The sequence below is a fragment of the Convolutriloba macropyga genome, chromosome 3, assembly GCF_964194025.1.
Source record: "Convolutriloba macropyga chromosome 3, txConMacr16.3, whole genome shotgun sequence".
NCBI lineage: Eukaryota > Metazoa > Xenacoelomorpha > Acoela > Convolutidae > Convolutriloba > Convolutriloba macropyga.
Window position 1 is genome coordinate 46,447,041 of NC_134470.1, and position 20,490 is coordinate 46,467,530.

The 20,490-nt window shown below is 36.0% G+C and overlaps 1 protein-coding gene across 2 annotated transcripts in view; it reads left to right on the plus strand.

Moving 5' to 3' along the window:
- LOC142337091 (tectonic-1-like) overlaps nucleotides 1–8,268 on the plus strand; it is a 145,282-nt gene extending 137,014 nt beyond the window's left edge. The window contains exons 12-14 of one of the 2 annotated variants that reach the window (XM_075386161.1): nucleotides 4,466–4,664; nucleotides 6,099–6,230; nucleotides 7,854–8,268. In XM_075386161.1, the coding sequence (XP_075242276.1) occupies nucleotides 4,466–4,664; nucleotides 6,099–6,230; nucleotides 7,854–8,084 (562 nt within the window). In that variant the 3' untranslated portion in view covers nucleotides 8,085–8,268. The remainder of the gene's footprint in view (nucleotides 1–4,465; nucleotides 4,665–6,098; nucleotides 6,231–7,853) is intronic. The other variant, XM_075386162.1, reaches the window with a different exon arrangement.
- The last annotated feature ends 12,222 nt before the right edge of the window (nucleotides 8,269–20,490 follow it).

Here is a 20,490-nt window from a genome sequence, read left to right on the forward strand (position 1 = left end):
GATGGTAAACAGTCGTCTGTTGGGGCTCGCACTCCATCGATGCTAAAAATTGGCATATTAAATGCTTGATGTAATGTGGAACACTGAAAATCGCTAACCCCGCCCCCACCAAACAAACCTCACGTCCATCCTCATCCAGCTGGCGATCTGAGAACCCTCGTCCATTCCTCCCAACCCTATCCCCTCCCACCACATCGCCTGCACCCCCCCCCCCCCCCCACTCCACTCACCCCCTTAAGCTAGCATCCCTAAGCCCGAGCTGGCTACTACCGAAGCCAACCGCTCGCCGGTCGTTTGAGAGCGATTCGTCTGATGTTTCTCGTTATGTAACTTGCGTGCCTATCTGCTTACTTCTGTCTTGGATTTTTCCCGTTCCATGCACGTTTAAATACTCTGTGATAAGTTAGCTGCTCCTAGTTTAGGGAATCTTCTGTCCTCATTTTGCGGTCTTTGTATTAAACTTGTCATTTAAACAACGATCATTGAAACAGTATGAATAAATCTGCAGTATCAATATGATAATTTTGAACAATAAGACAGGCTGGGGAAAAGCATTCACATCTGCAATTTTTCATCAGGTAGCGATTTATTAATAGCGGCCCGCATCGTCGCAGCCGGCTATTACAGCCGTCCTAATTGTAGCAATATAAAGTGTTTCGATTGTATTGGGGCGTTGTCTGTTTTTATGACTCGATGAATATTGGATTACTATGGGTCTTTTGTTTTTTTACAGTAAGGAATTTTGTTCATGTGGCATTTCGACCTAAAAGCGAAAGTGAGAAGAGCTGTCATGATGAACAGATTTCTGCTGAGCGAGAGAAGTTTTGTTGGCCCATTTTTTTCGTAATTTGGATTTTTTTTTGTGGAAATAACTCTCGATGCTGATTTAATATGAAACCCTCTTGAATTTAATATCAGTTTTTTGAGAGCCTAGCAATGCGTTCCAAGTGCAAAATGGACACAAATTTTACAATTTGTAATTGCTCTCGAACGAAGTTCGTAGCAATTATTGTAAAAGTGTTGTCTTATGCAAATTTTTGGCTTGATGGCTTTTTTAGAACATTTTTTGACTTCTCAAGTGACTTTTGCACGCTTTTGTTCTTCAGTTTTGAGTGATCTCTATTGCTCTCACTCCGAAGTAAAGCTTGTTGCTAAAATAAAATTGATTGCAGCATAGCAGCAATAATGGCCTGATAGCCGAGTGCGCAGTGCTTCTGGTGAGTCGTTTGTTACCTCTTGTTCATGATTTGTTCGGAACTCATTTAGCCTAAGATTTTTCTAACAAGAGAATAATATCTACTTTTTGTCTTAGTTCCTGACTACAAAACAGAAATCTTGAGTGCTTATTTCTAGAAAAAAAATCATTTCTGTTTCTTAGAATATTATCTGCCTTCTGACGTCACAATGTGTATTGGGCGCGAAGAGTTGATTATGAATTTCTGGAGTTTTGTATCCTGTTTTATTTCGTCACAGTATTTAACCATTTCAGTTTTTTTCAGTCTTTGACCATCCTGAGAGCTTTGGCCTTTTGACGTTTTGCAAATGTCTTAAATGAAATTTAAGATAAGATTTTGGTGAGTTGTGTCTTATGGTTTAACTATGTGCCGTTTATTGTTATTGTTAATAGCCGCCCTCATCTATTCAGCCGGCTATTATAGCGCTCCTATTTTTTTTTTTTACTTCGTCGAATAAAAAAATGTTTCGCTTTACCTCATTTTGCCGCCTTTTCAACATTTTGCGTGAAATCTTTTCGACTTCTCTAGGCTAGTTTCTCTCTTCTCTCATTCTGCTAAAAGTGATTTTGAACATCAGTTGCTCAGCAAAGCAATTCAAAATGAACAGAGTCAGTATAAAAATTGAAGTCAGAATTAGAAACGGGATAAACCCATAAAGCCCAATTTTAGATTCCCGCTATTTGAACGTCGTTCCTATAAGTCTTATTTACCATCTCTAATGCTTATTGTTATTGATAGGAGCCCCTGTAGCCTCTCTCTAAGAAACAGAAGTATGTTCAACTACGAAATGCCTTCAAAATAAATCGGACTTAAAAAAATGTTTTTGTACAAAAATCTTTCTTTTTCAATATCTTCTGTTATTTCAATCCCAATCATGCTTATTGGAATCAACGGCGGCTATTTTCCGGCAATCTGCCGGGTATGTTTCATGATTGATGTCGTGTTTTTTTGTTCTTCCAAGGATGTCAATTTTCAAATCTTTCTTGTTACAACTGCTGTGTTAGTTCTACCATTTTTTGGATCAAATCTCTTGAAGAAAAAAGTTACTGTTTTGAGAGAAAAGATTTTTGGTTTCGGGTGCAGGTATGGTTTATAGTAAAGCTCCGACTCTTTGAGTCGATTGCGGAATTCTTCCGGCTCTTCTTAAGATTGTTCACAAGTTTTTATTTTTGAAGTCATTTTGAAGTGATGATTTTGTTCAGTCAATGAAAATTCTTTGAATTGTGTCAGGACTTTTTTAGATGTCACTTTTTTCGGCTTTGTCACGTCAGTGAGAAGTCAAAACAGAGTGGTGGTTTTTTCGCTGGAGTAGTAAAGGGAGCGAAAAGCGAGTAAGTTTGAAATGGGATTTTCTAAATACTTCTTCAAGTGGAGTGAAAAGTGGGTATTTGAGTAAATTTTCGCTTTTTGAAAGCTAATTTTTTTACGGCAATTTGACGTGTTTTCAGTTTTTCTTCTCTTGAGCGCTATCAATATAATACATATGTGCTCGAATTCCGCTTTTTTTTTGCCTGAGGGTGTCAACTAATGCCTTATACGACTTTACAATAATTGTTGCCATAAATTGTTTGTGATTATTTATTTTTTGCTTCTTTTTTAATATTTGTTGTCTGATCACTTAGTATCTTCAATGATATGTTTGAGTACGAATGAACCTATTTAGTGGTTCGAGTTCATGACTTGTAGATTTGATGGCAGTGACACTACTTGATCTCATTAAATTTTAATGAATATTTTGAGTTCTTTGAGTATTTATTTGTACTTTTTGTTGTCTTATCACTTATCCTCAATGGGGACTCGTCTCATATTTTGCTAATAGGGATCTCTTTAATGGATTTAATTGTTTCGGTTCAAAGCTGATGCTTTCCATGACTTTGACACTAACTAATTTGCGAGCTTTTATTCACTTTGTTGTCTTATCTCTTAGTGTCTTTCAAGACAGTTCTGCAATCTTCCTGAGCATTTTTTAATTAATCGTTACAAATCATAGTCATTGCTTTCTATGACTTATACGCTGTTCGTGTTTTAGAAAGTTTTACTGAATTTTTGAGGTTTGCCAGTATGTGTACTTATGGCTGTCTTATCACATAATTGACAGCTCACAGACTCATTATTGACAGGTCGCACCGGTTGCTGATGAGGAGTTAGCTATTTACTTTTCTCAGTTTTTTGCGGTAAATTTTTCCTCACGTTTTCATTGACTGAGATGCCGTTTGTTTTCGAAAAGTTCAAGTGAATTTGCGTATCTTGACTTCATTTGTAGTTCTTTTGTCCGTATTCCTCCATTAAAATTGCTGAAATATTCATTTTTTTAAAGTGTTTTGGTGTGCTATAGTTAAAGATTTTGGCGTGTAGTTATGAAGTTCTCTTAACTTTGACGCCACTGACAGCGATAATCTGAATTTTGCCAGTTTCTTTAGTTTATCTATTTTTCTTTTGATGTAATTGAATCCCTGAAGCTGGTTGTATCGTTTACTCATATTTAGAATTTTTAGAGTCAATATTTGTCTAATGCGTTTTTTAGTGTTCTAAAACACTAAGTCTTGGCAAAAGATATTTTCTTATTGTTTTTGGATTTCAATTTTTGATCATATAGGGTCGGGGATTTTGCAGATTGTTCTTGTTTTTGTTTGATGTTGCTTTAAAAATTTTGGTTGTAAGGTCATTAGTTAATTCAATTCTTTGGGTTGTAATTCAGGACTTGTCCTGTTATGTTTTTCTACTTCGTCAAATAAAACATTGTTTTCTTTACTTTTACAGCTTGTTCAACATTTTGCGTGAAATCTTTGACTTCTCTAGGCTAGTTTAATTCTTCTCTCATTCTGTTCGAAGTGCTTTCAAATAGCAGTTGCTCGGCGCAGCAATTTAAAATGAACAGAGTCAATACTGAAAAACGAAATCCAAAATATAAACTGCTTAAACCCATAAAGCCCAATTTTAGATGCCCGCTACTCTAATTTTGTTATAGGTCGGTCTTAGTTACCATCTGTAGTGCTTATTGGGTTTGATGCTAGATCGTGTATCCCCTCATTAAGAAACCTGTAAAATTCTGACTATGGAATGACATCGAAATAGTTCGCACTTTAATATGTTTTTGTACAAAAATCATTTTTTTTTCATTTTCTGTCCTTTCAATGCCAATCGAGGTAATGGGAATCAATGACGGCTTTTTTTTCTGGATATAAGACGGGTAAAATTTACAATTTTGATTAATCGGTTTTATTGTGCAGCGTGAGCTACGATACCTACACCGACTCATGTGCATCAATTCAGAGCAGTTTAGACAGTGCTCTGGGTGGTATCTGGAATGTGTCGGGGGGATTGCGTCTGCCTCAGTTCGGCAACAGTGACCAGAGTTTGCCCGGAGATTGGATTGAAGTAGACTCCAGTGCTTCCTCTAGTCTTATCTGTGGACAAGCCACCGCTGTTGTGAGTCTTACTGCGTGTTTGATGGCCCCGTCCGTCACCTGTGCTCTCTGTTCTATCATAATTTTAACTTATGATTAATAGCCGCCCTCATCTTCTCAGCCGGCTATTATAGCGCTCCTATTTTTACAATTCAAAGAATTTGAATTGTATTGGGGCGCTGTCTTTTTTTTTTTTTTTTTTAAGATCTGTTCACACATTTTCACGATTTTTGAAGTCAAATTGGAGTTGTGATTTTGGTCACGCCGAAACAGGAAATGGAGCGAAAAAGCGAGTGGTTTTGCGGCGTGAATTTTTTTCGCTCTAATTTTAAAGTAGAGTGAGAAAACGGTGTTTGAACAAAAATTCGGTTTCTCGGTAGTGGTTTTTTGTTCACATGCGGCAATTTCACTCTGATTTTTACTGTTTTTTCGATTTTTTGGATCGGATTTTTTTCACAATGGTTTTCCCAATCCATTCGCAGCTCATTCTAGGCCTAGTTTTTTGTCTGAATTTTAATTCTCATTTCTCGGTAGTGGTTTTTTCGTTCACATGCGGCATTTTGATATTGATTTTCTGTTTTTTCTTACTTTTTTTGTTCTGATTTTTTTTAAAATGGTTTTCTCAATTCACTGATAGTCCTTTCTAGGTCTAATTCTTCTGTGTAGTCAATGAAAATTCTTTGAATTGTACGTCAGGACTTGTCCTGCTATGTTTTTTTACTTCGTCGAATAAAAAAATGTTTCGCTTTACCTCATTTTGCCGCCTTTTCAACATTTTGCGTGAAATCTTTTTGACTTCTCTAGGCTAGTTCCTCTCTTCTCTCATTCTGCTAAAAGTGATTTTGAACATCAGTTGCTCAGCAAAGCAATTCAAAATGAACAGAGTTAGTACAAAAATGGATGTCAGAAATAGAAACGGGATAAACCCATAAAGCCCAATTTTAGATGCCCGCTATTTGAACGTCGTTCCTATAAGTCTTAGTTACCATCTCTAATGCTTATTGTTATTGATGGTAGCCCCTGTAGCCTCTCTCTAAGAAACAGAAGTATGTTCAACCACGAAATGCCATCAAAATAAATCGGACTTAAAAAATGTTTTTGTACAAAAATTTTTTTTTTCAATATCTTCTGTTATTTCAATCCCAATCATGCTTATTGGAATCAACGGCGGCTATTTTCCGGCAATCTGCCGGGTATGTTTATGTTCTCACGAAGTCACTTAGTTTAAAAGGGCTTTTATCAAGTTACTGTCAGTTCTTTCCCCAATACTTGATTTATATTGGCTGATACTAACCGTTAACGACCCGACACTCGCCGGCTCCATCGGGAAAAATTCTTGATATGGAATTATACTGCGGGCAACTATTGTTTTAATAAAATGCTCCAATGATGTGTGTGGTTAAAGGGAAGAGCTCCAATTTGTCTAATATTGAGATAATTATTTTTTTTGCTTTAGCCAAATACCTGCTCTTTTTGTGCTGTGCTCAAGCTGCGCATATTCTATGCCAACATTGGGAGTCTTCAATCGCCACAAGCCAAGATTGTTGGTGCGAAAATTGACCGAACGTCAGCATCCTATCGCTTCAATGTATGTACTTCTTTGTCATATCTTTTTATAGCTGCGAAGCTGTAAGCTGAGCGTAGCTATATTGCGGTGCTCTTGGTTTTTTACAATTCAAAGAATTTGAATTGTATTGGGGCGCTGTCTTTTTTTTAAGATCTGTTCACACATTTTCATGATTTTTGAAGTCAAATTGGAGTAGTGATTTTGGTCTCGCCGAAACAGGAAATGGAGCGAAAAAGCGAGTGGTTTTGCGGCGTGAATTTTTTTTCGCTCTAATTTTAAAGTAGAGTGAGAATACGGTGTTTGAACAAAAATTCGGTTTCTCGGTAGTGGTTTTTTGTTCACATGCGGCAGTTTCACTCTGATTTTTACTGTTTTTTCGATTTTTTGGATCGGATTCTTTTCTAAATGGTTTTCCCAATCCATTTGCAGCTCATTCTAGGCCTAGTTTTTTGTTTAAATTTTAATTTTCCTTTCTCGCTAGTGGTTTTTTTGTTCACATGCGGCATTTTGATATTGATTTTCTGTTTTTCTTATTTTTTTGTTCTGATTTTTTTTTTAAAAATGGTTTTCTCAATTCACTGATAGTCCTTTCTAGGTCTAGTTTTTCTGTGTAGTCAATGAAAATTCTTTGAATTGTACGTCAGGACTTGTCCTGCTATGTTTTTTGTTACGTCGTCTGACGCTCTTTTTTCGTTTTACATTTGTTCACACAGCAAAGCTGAAAAAGTAAATTTTCTGAATGACTTCTTCCTCTCACTATCGGCATTTGCGCGCGTGACGTCATTTCTCACTCGTTTTAGCAAAAGTTTTTAGGTTATTTGCGTGATTAGATTTTGATCATACGTGACTTACCTCACTCAATAAAATGACTTTTGCACTTTAAAACTTAAGTTTAATTTGAATTTGTTTAAGGTCAAAGGAACTCATTTGTACAGTAAAGGTCCCTGATAAAAGGCTTCTGCGGAATGAATTTCAACAAGCTTAATTAATTTTATCGCTGAATGTTTTTTACCTAGTTTTTTGAGCGGCGTCGATTTTTTTTCAATTTAGATCTGTATCTGTTTCTATCTCTATTATATGGCACGCAGGTCTATTCTTTCGCAGCTATTCCGGCAATCTGCCGGCTATGTTTTTCGTGTGGGGTAAGTTTTCTGAATTGTGGAGAGCAAAGTGAGTGGAATATAGGTGAAAAAGATTGTGGGTGGGGGGAGGGGAGGGGGGGGGGGGTACGACAGGGAGAACAACGGGTTTATGTACAAATTAAGAATTGGGATGGAAAAAAGCCTTGGGCAATCTTTTATAAAATTGAGTGTTTAAATGTAACTTAATTTGAGAGGTGGAAAAAAAGTCTTGAACCCGAATTAGAAATAAGACTGGACTGACTAAAGACTGTTTTTTGGTATAATGTACTACTGTTTTTTTGATGGATGATCGCAACCGTTAATATGAAGTGCAATGAAGTCTACAGTCTACAAAAGAGAGTGAGTCTCGTCCTGTTTTTCAGTTTCGTTTTAATCCATTTATGAATGATATTAATGGAAAGTAGACTTATAAGACATTATTAATGGCAGTTTCGCTCGTATTGCTAGATTCGCCTATGCAAAATGTATGTACGATTGTAATTAAAAGCTGATTAATATTTAGTGTGGAGTGCGTTGCGTGTCCACTGAGACGATGGATGTACAAGGTCAAATGGTTGTGAACTTCATCGACGTGTCAGAGGACGTGAAGGGTGCCATCAAAGAGATCCCTCCTATCAGGACAAACATCCCTTACGACTTCTTCTACCCTTTCTTAGTCAACCATTCCTCCACTCACTCTAAAGGGATTGCCACTCTCACCCTTGCGCTCTTCTATTTGATGAAAATCTTTTAAGTTCGGTGATTGAATAGGATCCCTTAGCTCACATGAACTAAAATAAAATACATGTGATGGCAAATTAAATAATTAAATTCTTGTAAATGTCTAACATAAGATTGTCAATGATGCTGTAAATAGTTACGATTTGTAAAAAGCTCATTATTGTACATAGAATTGGAAATTCAAGTTTAGCAGAGAAGTTTTAAAGTGCGACGAAACAAGCGTTGAACTAAATATTTTAGTAACCTTTCGCTGTACTTTATTTTCGTACTTATGAAAGACGGAACTAGATAGTTTTCCGCATTCCGCGAGAGTGAATAGTTTTTATCCAGATTTTACACCAGATTTTTTAAAAAAAATTCCAACTTAAAAGATCGCTTGAAGGAAATTCATATTAAAAGTTCAAAAAACCCATTAACTTTTTTATTAAGATGCTGATTGTGATTTGAAAACGCTTAAAAATCGTTAAATCTGTATAAAAAATAATTTGATGATTACCTTCTGTCAACAAACTTTCTCGTCTGCATTTTGTTCTTTATGACAATGAAAACAAAATGGTTTTCTGTATGATTATAAATGTTTTTTATACCTGCGAAGCAGTACTGTGAGCGGAGCTATTCTGCGGTACTCTTAGTTATTTACGAATTGATGGGGAGTATTAGTTTTCTTAAGGTTTTTACGACTCGAAAAGGAGTATTGGTTTTCAATCGGTCTCTTGTTTTTTTACAGGAACTAGTATTGTGCATGCGGCATTTTGACGTAAAATTGAAAGTGAGAAAAGTTGTCATGGTGAACAAATTTTTAAGCCAGATGAATTTTCTGATCATGCTCTGCGTTGAGTGAATGACTTTTTCACTTCGAAAACTAATTTTGAGAGAACGGGGCTTATAAATAACCGTTTGTAGCCGTTTTTCTTGGCTCAATTTTTATCACAGTGAAAACAAAATGGTTTTCTGTATGATTATAACAAATGTTTTCTATAGCTGCGAAGCTGTACGCTGAGCGGAGATATACTGATGTACTCTTGGTTATTTACGACGGTTTTTCTTCTTTATGACAGTGAAAACAGAATGGTTTTCTGTATGATTATAACAAATGTTTTTTATAGCTGCGAAGCTGTACGCTGAGCGGAGCTATACTGCTGTACTCTTGGTTATTTACGACTCTATTATTAGTTTTCTTGTTGTTTTTACGACTCGAAAAAGAGTATTGGATTTCTACCGCTCTTTCTTTTTTTACAAGAAGTAGAATCGTGCAAGCGGCATTCTGACCTATAAAGTGAAAGTTAGAAAAGCTGTCATGGTGAACAAATTTTTCGTGAGCCAGAAGATTTTTCTGAGCGTACGCTGCGTTTAGTGAATAACTTTTTCACTTCAAAAGATTTTTGAGAGAACGCGGCTTTTAAAAAACCGTTTGTAGCCATTTTTCTTGCAATTGGGTCAATCGATGCTTAATTAATATGTAACTTTCCGAAATTGATACCACAAAGTTTTGCAGAGCCTAATAAAAACTCATTAGCCTTATTATTGAGATGGTGATTTTGAACTGCAAATGCTTAAAAATCTTAAGTCTGTTTTAAATTATTTTGATGATTACCTGTCAGCAAACTCTCTACTCGTCTGCGTTTTGTTCTTTGACATTGAAAACAAAATGTTTTTTCTGTATTACTATAACAAAGGTTCATAATAGCGGCGAAGCTGTACGCTGAGCGGACAAATATTGTACTCTTGGTTATTTACTACTCGAAGTGGAATATTGGTTTTCTTAAGGTTTTTAGGACCCGAAGACGAGTATTGGTTTCCTTTCGGTCTCCTAGTTCTTTACAGAAAGTAGTTTAGTTTATGCGGCAGTTTGAGCTGAAAGCGAAAGTGAGAGAAGCTGTATTGGTGAAAAAATTTCTCTGAGGCGATATGGGGTTTGAGAGTTTTAAGACTCGAAGTGGAGAAGTCGTTTTTCGTTTTCTATCGTTTTTTTTGTTTTTTTTTACGGGAAGTAGTTTTGTGCATGCGGCATTTTGACGTAAAATTGAAAGTCAGAAAAGCTGTCATGGTGAACAAAATTTTCGTTAGCCAAATGAATTTTTTGATCATGCGCTGCGTTGAGTGAATGACTTTTTCACTTCGAGAACTGTTTTTGAGAGGACGGTGCGTATAAGTAACCGTTTGTAGCCATTTTTCTTCCTTATAACTGTTTTTTTTGTCAATTGGTATTTTGTAGAAATAGTTTTTAATCGATGCTGCATTAAAGTTTAAATTTCTGAAATTAATACCACAAAGTGATGAAGGGGTTAATAATTCTTTTCAAGTGTAATTGGGCATATATTTCCCCATTTTTTAGTTAATTTTTCAGTTTTTGCAATTTCTTCACTTTTGGATCATTGATTTGATTTTTTCTGGAAAATTAGACTATATGGCAATGTTTGGCAATCTGTGCTTTGAACGACTCTTTTGAACGTGTGCTCTTTTTTGATTTATAAAATTGTACACATGCTAATCCTTTTTTTGGACTTTGTTCTATTTTTCATTGTTTTTTTTTAATTTTTTGATTTTAAATTAGTAGAAAAAGTTTTTCTGTGAGCAGCCAGAAAATTAATTTTGTGTTACCGAAAATTGATTGACGTTTAATCTTTGAAATTTAATGAAATTTTATTTCTTAATTACAATTTTTAAAAATTTTTTATATAAATTTCATGTTTTGACGATTGCAGCATTTTAATTTCCCGGATCAGTATTCTTTTTTGAAATTTAATTTGAACAGAAAGATGACTGTGTAATAGCTTCTTTTGCTAAATAAATAAATTTTCTTAATTTTTGTCAATAATTTTTGGGGTGTTTTTAAAACAGAATGTAGAAGTCAATGCCGGATATGGAAACTAAGTGTTCAGGTCAAATAACTGATCAAATTGAGGAGGAGAGAGCTCAGGGAGTTTTTTGGTTCATATGCTTTTTAAAAGCAGCAAAAAATGAAAAAACTTACTGAGCGAGTAAAATTTAATGATCACGAGCAGCTTTTTCAAAACAGTCAGCGTTGTTTTAATTTTAGTCAAATGTGTTTTTCACAATTATCCAAACTAGTAGTGTTTGGCTTGACCGAACTATTTTTGGTCATCTGAAGCAAATAACAGCCTTCTAGTTCTAGTTTTCAGCTATTTTCAACGGTTTGACTTGTTTTAAGTTTTTCTAGCAATTTTTTTGTTGTTCTTTTTTAAAGCATTGCAGAGTTGTGCTTGAAGAAATTAGGAATTTTTCAGATATTTTTGTTCTTGTTTGTTTCCAATTGTCGTTGGATGTTTTCTGCGTTTTGGATGAGTGACTGATCTAGCAGAAAAAAGTATTAAAAATTTTTGGCGAACAGTGGCTGTGAATTAACTTGAAAGCTATACAGGGCAGTTTACCAAATAGCTTAAACATTTTTCCATTTTTTTCAGTTGTTTGTTTTTCATATTTAGCTGTTGTTTATTCCTTCTCCGTCAAAGAATTGGTTGACTGACTGACGTACAAAAGAATCTAATCAATTTTTTCTCAGATTAAAATTTTGGAAATTGCTTTTAGCAGTTTTACAAAGCTTTCTTAGAGATTAATACTTTTCGGTTTTTACCGTCATTTTAACCTATTCGGTTTTCCATTTATGAAGCCATTTTATGAGTTTGTCTGTCACTTGTTAATATTTTGAATTATTAAGAGAATGCCACATATAGATAAACATTTTTATCCTTTATTGGTACAATTAGCCCAATTTTTTGCTTTTAAATCAATTTATTTCGTAGAAAATTTTAATAGAGGCTGTATTAAAACTTGAACCTCTGAAATTGATACAAAAACGATTTTGTGAGTCTAATAATGCGTTGTATATCCAAATTGAGCACATATTTCCCAGTTTTAAATTTAAATTTAATTTTGACTTTTAAATTAATTGTCTCATTTTTGCATCTTAAAGCTGAGCTGATTTTTTTTTCAAAAATCAATGCACGTTGCTATTTACTTTCGATATTTCATACATTGAATGCCTCTTTATAACGTGGGCTGTTTTTGTTTAATCGAATTGTATACAAGCTTGCCCGATTTTGGCAGTTTTTTGTCCCATTTTTCTGTTTTTTTTGGATTAATTAGAAAAATTCTTTTAGTGCCCTCTCGGGGACCTTAATTTTCTTTTACTTTTATTTGAAAAATTTTGTGGCGTGCAGTCTTTGATATTCTGCAACAAAGTCTTAATTGCAATTTTGAAAACTTTTTGACCACTTTATTGCGATATTTCAGCGTTTCCAATCTTTGAACTGTGTCTCTACCTTTAAAACTATGCAAGAGGATAGTTATATAGTTTTTATGCTAAATAAGGAAATAAAAATGTTATTCTACTTCATAATTTTTAATTTGAATTTTAACCTAGAAAAACATGAAAACTTTTTCTTTTCGTGTGTTGTTGTTTCTCTCCACTCTCGTTCTGACTGATAATGACTTTCTATATTATGTTTTTTCACGAATAGTGGTGGGATCACAATTTTGATTTTAAACGTTATCGTTTGCCTGTATAATCTTTTTTGTCTTTTTGGTGATTAATTTGAAAAGTTTTCAAATATTTTGCTGATATTTTATACTTTTTGCAATTTTTGCCCATTGTATCGTTATTTTGAATCCATTGGTTTTTGAAATAAAATTTTCTGCCTGTAGATTTTTTAACAGCAAAGAATGCAGGTTTTCTTGCGAAGATGTCTCTTTCTATGCAATTTGACAAAAATTTGAGAAATTTTAAAGATTTTCTTTTCTGAAAAAATCGAGATGTGTGCTTGTAGTACTTAAAAATTAAATCGGAATTTTCCAATTTTTTGTGTTAATTCATTCTGTATTGTTTTCTGCGTTGATGCGTCCTGCAAGGAGTTAAAAACAAATCAATTTTTGAGGTATACGATTTCGAGTCGCTTCTCGATTTCTTGTGGCTATTTTTTTTCTTTGTTTGACGCACTTTTTTTGTTTTACATTTGTCCACACAGAAAAGTTGAAATTCAAATTTTCTGATTGACTTCTTCATCTCACTAACGGCAATTGAGCGCGTGACGTAAAACTTTTTGGTCATTTGCGTGATTAGATTTTGTTCTAAAGTGACTTACCTCACTCAATTAAATGACTTTTACAATTTATTATTTTGGCTTTTATTTTAGTAGTTTAAGGTCAGAGAAACTCATATGTGTACTAAAGGTCTCTAATTAAAAGACCTCAATGGAAAAATTTTTGAGCTTAATTAAGTTTTTGCTGAATAGACTTTTGCGTGGCTTCGATAACTTTTTCAACTTGTAGACTGAACGCGTATTTATTTCTTTCGCAACTTTTCCAACAATTTGCTGCCTTTGTTTATAGCTGCGAAGCTTTATAGCTGAGAAACTATATTGCGGTGCTCCTGTTTTTACGACTCGAAGAGGAGTATTGGCTTTCTTAAGGTTTTTTTTACTGGAAGTAATAGTTGTTCAAACACTGTTTTGACCTAAAAGCGAAAGTGAGAAAACTGGCCTTGTGAACTAATTTCTTCTGTCTGAGCAAGAGAAGTTTTTTGATCATGCGCTGCCTTTAGTGACTAATTTTTTGACATTGAAAAATCGTTAGTGACTGAATGGCACATAGATATACGTTTTTAGCCATTTTTGCGTCTAAGTGGCTCAGTTGTTTTGCTTGTAATTTGGTTTTTTGTAGAAATGACTTTAATTTGATGTTGTATTGAAATGTAAACTTTAAAAATTGCTACCACATTGTTTTGCAGAGCCTGAATATGTGTTTCAAATTCAAAATTGACACATATTTTTTGATTTCTTGGTTGATTTTTGGCCTTTTTTCTATTATTTTTCTCATTTTTAGATCTTTCAGCCGTCTTTTTGTCAGAAATTTTTCAATATGCCGACTTCGCTTTGATAATTTGTATACTCAACGCCTCTTTCTACCTCGATGTTGTTTTGTTTTAAAATTTTGTATATGCTAATCCGATTTGGGTAGTTTTTTTTTCAAACTTTTCTGTCTTTTTTTTGTCTGTATTTAGGTCTTAATTAATAGAAATAGTCTAAATAGTCTTTTTGTGCAACATAAAAGACTTTAATTTTGTTTCACTAAAAACTCAATCATTTTTTAGCGTTGAGTTTTTGGCAATAATTATAAATATTTTTTTGATAAAAACGGTCTTAATAATTTTTCGACCTTTTTTATACAAAATGCTTCAATGTTTTCTTTGTTTGATTTCTGTGTTTTCTTTTTTTAATTCTGATCAGGAAGATGCATCTTTGTCTTGGTTGACTTTTCTATGTCTCGAATGCTGAACAAGGAAAAAAAGTATTCGTTTTTCTTGTTTTTTTCAATTTGTTTTTCAACCTTCAAGCTAAGAATTAGTCCTCGTTACGGCGTTCCTTACATTGTGTCCAAATTTTTCACATTCCAGTTTGTATAATTATTTATTTGTCCTGGCACCTACTTTTATACTTGTTATATTGATTTTTTCAGTTATTAAAAATTGAATGATTTCAACTTTTTCTTAGATTTTTGTCATTTTATTGGTTTGCAATTGATTTCATTCAAAATAAAGCCTCTCTGAGAGTTTGCTTCCTTTTCCAAATTTTTTACTTATTACTATTTATTGTAATTTTCTTCCGGCCTTGGAATTGTTTTTAAATGATTTTTTGCCGTTGAATATCATTCTCTTGCTTATGTCTTTTCTACGATAGTATTTGAATTCGTATGAAATCAACTTGTCTAGCATATATACAACAAGGAAGAAGTACATGTTGTTTTTGTCCTAATTGCAGTGATCAGAAACTAAATTGTAGTGGTTTTCTGATTCTTAAATTTGAGCCTACCTTTTAAAAAAAAATTAACATAAATTCTGAGTTATTATTATAATGTTCCGTATGCTTTCGCTATGTTTTTGAGATTAGAATCACAAATTATTTGAGGGCAATTGGTATCCCTGTCAGTTTTTTCAGCCTATCAGTATTCTGACCATCCTTATTTTTTCGGACTTTTTCATTGTTACCAAACGTTTTCAATAAAAGATTTTGCTGCATTTTGTTTCTCTTGGTGAAAGTGGTTCAAATTTCACCAATTTTTAAATCAGACCTGGGGAGGTAATGAGTTTTTGGTTTAGTACAAAAGGTAATGGCCTCAGCTACAATTACGGTTTTTTTGTGAATTCCTGACGCTTCGAGTCGCTTCCGGAATTCTTCCGGCTATGTTTTTCAATTCGTCATCTGACGCTCTTTTTTCGTTTTACATTTGTTTAGAGCAGAGCTAAAAATGTCAAATTTTCTGAATGGCTTCTTCCTCTCACTAACGGAGTTTGCGCGCGTGACGTCATTTCTCATTCTCCTTAGCCAACGTTTTTAGGTCATTTGCGTTGATAGATTTTGATTATATTTGACTTACCTCACTCAATAAATTGACTTTTGCACTTTGAAACTTTAGTTGAATTTGGTTTATTTCAAAGGAACTCATATGTATATAAAAAGTCCCTAATAAAAAGGCTTCTGAGGAGTGAGTTTTTACATCCTTCATTAATTTATTGCAGTATGTTTTTACGTAGCTTTTTGAGCGGCGCCAATAACTTTTTTAACTTAACATCTGTATCTATATTATACGGAACGCAAGTTTATTTCGCAGCTATTCCGGCAATCTGCCGGCTATGTTAATTTTTATTCGTTTCTGCGCGGTACCGAACGGATGCTTTGAATCGCGTTGTGTGCTATTTGCTTTTGAACGTTCAGGGCCTCGCTGATTACTCTCAATAAACCTTGTGAGAATTTTCTTAACTGCCCTCTGTCACTACAGACTACATTAACGGAATCGTAGTCTAAGCCTGGACTCATGAAAAGACCGCCATCGACTAATATCAGGTACGAAAACACTGTCCTTGACCAATATTTGGTATGCAAAGAATTTCGCTTGCTTTATTTTTTCCCTCAAAATTGACTGGAACTATATCTGTGCTCGAATTCGGCTCGAAATGAATGCGGTCACCGACTTTATCTCGATTTAAAATCTCCTCCTCGTCTATAGAATTGCATATAATGTGCTTAGAAGTGTGCTTCCTTTTCCATCGTTTGTTCGATTTTTGACGATTTCCTTTCTTGTCCAAAAAACAAGATTTACTGGCAAAACTCTCTTGTCTGTTTATTGCTCTTAGAGCTCTACTATTCTCTAAGTATACGCTTCAACGAAACTGCTGACGTAAAATTTCGAGATATTGGAGGGCCAAATTTGTACGCATTCACCCAGTAAGGCCAGAGTTTTCACAAAGTTTAAATTCTACTGCAGAAGGTAACCCTTTCATCTCTCCAGTTGTAAGAGAATGTAGATAAGGATTCAATTACATTGTTCTAGGCAGTTTAGTTTGTTAAGTTTTTTTATCAGTTTTAAGTTGCGGGAACAACCAACTCGTTTTGGTTGCGATAAGGACAAAAGTCAATGTTTTTTCAAGTTTTACTTTTGACTTGATTGTTGCACGACATGCTCCAGGGGAAAGAGGAGGCCAACTAACACATCACAGACGTTTGACCAGATCGTCGAAGAGGGTGTAACCCAAGTTGCCTAGAAAACCGTTTCGAAAAAAGGTCAAGAAAAAATTGGGCTAATCAACCAAAACGCGTGCGAAGGCGGAGACCGGGCGAACGTAGGTGCCGTAAGCCGTTTTCACCTTCACCACACGGTGTTGTCCATCTCGTCCAGGGTAGATTTCGAGAACACGTCCAAGGGGCCAAATTCCACGTGGAGTCATATCCTTCAGAATCCAAACGATGTCGTTGACTCTGAGTGGTGTTTGGTTACTATCGCTACATTTGGACCTCTTTAACAGTGTTGGAAGATACTCCTTGACGAGTCGTTTCCAGAAATGGTTGACCATATGCTGCACATTCTTCCAAGACTTGAAACTGGCGGGTTCTTGGCTGTCGAACTTTCCTGGTGGGAGAGAGTTGAATGGTCTGTTGATCAGAAAATGGTTTGGCGTGAGAGGCATTTCATTTTCTGGAATGTCAGCGACAATCATTAGTGGTCTGGAGTTCAATATAGCTTCGGTCTCGACCAAAATTGTCCTGAACACATCAAGCGACAGTCTTCTGGAGCCTAGAATGATCACTAGAGTTCTTTTCGCGGTCTGGATCAAGCGTTCCCAAATACCGCCAAAATGAGGTCTATAGGGAGGATTGAACTTCCAGGTTGTGTTCGTTGCTGCCATTGCTTTGTAGATTTTGTCGTTGTCGAGACGTTTCACAGATCTTTTTAGTTCCTCAGATGCACCAATAAATGTCTTGCCATTGTCGCTGAGCATTGTTGTTGGCTGGCATCTGCGGCTTACAAAACGTCGATAGGCGTTTAAAAAAGTGTCAGTGTTGAGATCGGGACAAGCTTCTAGATGGACACACCTAGTAACCAGGCAAGTGAAGATGAGGCCGTAGTGTTTTTCAATCTGTCCTTTGTCATCTTTTATATAAAAGGGTCCAAAAAAATCGACTCCGCTGTTCGCGAAAGGATACTGGGTAGAGTCTGTCGGGAAACGGGAGGCAGGCAGGGGAGCCATGACGGGTTGAATGTTTTGAGCGGCAAATCGTCTGCAGAGAAAACATCTGTACTTTATACTCAAAAGTTTTTTCTGAGTCCAATTATGTGGTATCTTTGCTTCACAAAGGCTTTCACTGGCTCTGTTTCTTGGTGAACGCAAATGTTGTGTGCATGCTCTATATAGAGTCTCGCTATCTTGTCTTTTGCCTGCAGTATAATCGGAAATTTCTCGACTTCGAGGTTATCTGGCGCAAATTGTAATCTTCCGCATGACCGAAGGATTCCATTGTTGTCCAACATTGGGTTGAGCGAGCGGATTTTTGAATCTTTTTGAATCTGTCCTGGAACCACGTTCCAGGGCTTGGATTGTTGAGAAGAAGAAATTTTGCTGCGACATTTTGATCAGCCGATTTCTTGCAAGAATGACGTCTTCTGTTATATACTGCTGATCTTTAGGCCTTTGCTTTTTGATCCGAAAGACCAAATTGAAGACTGTTGCTAAAGTCAGGAGCAACTTGTTCCAAGTTGAGAACCGTGTCGGGTCGATTATTTGCTTCGACAAATTGCGTGAAAATTCATGCGTCGCTAACACATACTTTGAAGAGTTTTCTGCAGCGGTGAGCTGTCTTTTGGAAAGAAATGCTGGCGTTGTTAGCCACTTGGCTGGAATTTCGTCTGGATTGAGACCACGAGTCCCGTGGTCAGCTGAATTTTCTTTGGTAGTAACGTGTTTCCATTGGTAAGCACCAGTTGATGCAAGGATTTCTTTGAGGCGATTCACAACAAAGGCAGGTTGCTTCTTGGTTGTCGATGACCAATCAAGTACTACTTGACTATCTGTCCAGATTGTAGAGCGAGTAATCATGATGGTTGAAAGAAGGCGCACTCCTATGACTGCGGCTTCCAACTCTAATTTGGGTATGCTGATTTGTTTAATTGGGGCAACTTTGCATTTGCCTATTAAGTAACAAGTTTCGACATCAGTGCCTAAGTTAGGAACTGTTTTCAAGTATGCAACGGCTGCAACTGCTACAACTGAGGCGTCGACAAATATATGGATTTCATTTTCACTTTCTGATGAATGGCAACTCTTATTCAGAGTTCTGTTCAATGTCACGTCTGGTGAAGAGAAGTATAAGTCCAAATTCTTTTGAAAAGGCTTAACTACTTGAGGAGTAATTTGTTCGTCCCATTTTTTTCCAAGTTTCCACAGTTCTTGAAGAACTATTTTGAAACGGATCGTTGATGGCGACATTACCCCTATTGGGTCGAAGATCGAGGAGACAAGACTAAAGATCTTACATTGAGTGTATGCTGAGGCATATTTTGGGAAATTAGTGAGAGGTTTCATAAAAAAGCAGTTTTTCTCAATTTTCCATTTAACACCAAGAACTCTAACAATATCTGTCTGGTTGTCTTTGTCTTCTGGAGGGATTTGGTTTAGAACTAGAGAGCTGTTTGAAACGAATTTTGTGAGTCGAAACCCACCTGTTTGCAGACAATATTTTGTTTCAAGAACTGCCTTACAAGCGTCTTCTTCTGCTGCATGTGATTGGATGTAGTCATCCATGTAAAAATGCAGTCTGACGGCTTTGAGGGCTTCTGGGAATTGTTGACTTTTCTCTTTGGCACAATGGTTAAGAACATATATTGCGCACGAAGGCGAGCAATTTGATCCAAAGATGAGTCTGGTAAATGGTAAATTGGTACTGTTGTATCTGATTGTCTGCTAACCAGAGAAATCGAAGAGCAGATAGATCAAACTGATGGATGGCGATTTGCATAAACATGCATTGGATGTCCGCAAGGACCGCCACGGGATGTTCTCGAAATCTCATAAGGACACCTAAAAGGTTATTAGGGAGATCTGGTCCAGTAAGATGGTTTGAATTAAGCGATTGCTCGCGGAATTTTGATGCGGCATTTGCAACTCGGTGGACTTTTCCGAGCTTATTGATATTTTCCACAGGATGGTGTGGCAGGTACCAAATTCTGTCTGGTTGAGGATCTTGCATTTCCACCGGTTTGACATAGTTTTTCTCGAGGTGTGTCAGGAGAGTCTTATTGTATTCTTCTTGCAACGAAGGTTTACGCTGAAGGCGTGTGTTGAGGTTTTTGACTTGGTTCAGTGCGGAATAGAAGTTGTTTTCCAACTTTATTTCTGATTTCCAGGGCAGTTTGATTTCATATCTCTCACCATTGTGATTGTTGGAGTTCTTCAAAATATCAAGAAACTGTTCTTCTTGCTTTGTTTAAACTTGTTCACGGTCCTTCTGAATGCCATCTGCTTCAATACTCCAGAACTGTTGAACAAGTTCGTCAAATCCGGGTTCATCTGTTCTGTTTCTTGACACATGGAAAATAAATTTCTTCTGCTGACTTGCGGGCTGTTGAGTGGTGGCTGAGATACAATTCTCATATTCACCAGCGAGGGTCCAACCAAGTTTAGTTTTCACACCAAACGGTTGATTTTGATTGCCAGGTATAACATGTGTAGGGTAGGTGAATGCGAATGCGTTAACACCGAGGAGGGCGCCGAATTTGCCATCGGCAATATTTGGGAAATGTATGTGGCGCAAACTGTTGAAGGCATCACAAATTTGATTAAGTTCAAAAGTTTTTGCAGCTGCGACGTTCAGAGACGGGGTGCTGAACGTTCGAGAGAGTTCAAACGATATTTCAGTTGACTTATATTGAGTTATTGTGACTGGCTCAACAATTCTTGAGATGGACATGCTGTTCTCTGTATTGAGAAATTGTAGTGGTACTGACTGATGAGTTTCACGGGGAAGCTCAAAAAATTCAGCTATGGCGTCCAATACAAAGCTGAATTGGCTACCGGGGTCTATGAGGGCGTAGGTATCGAATGCTTTATTCCCCTCTAGTAATGAAACAGG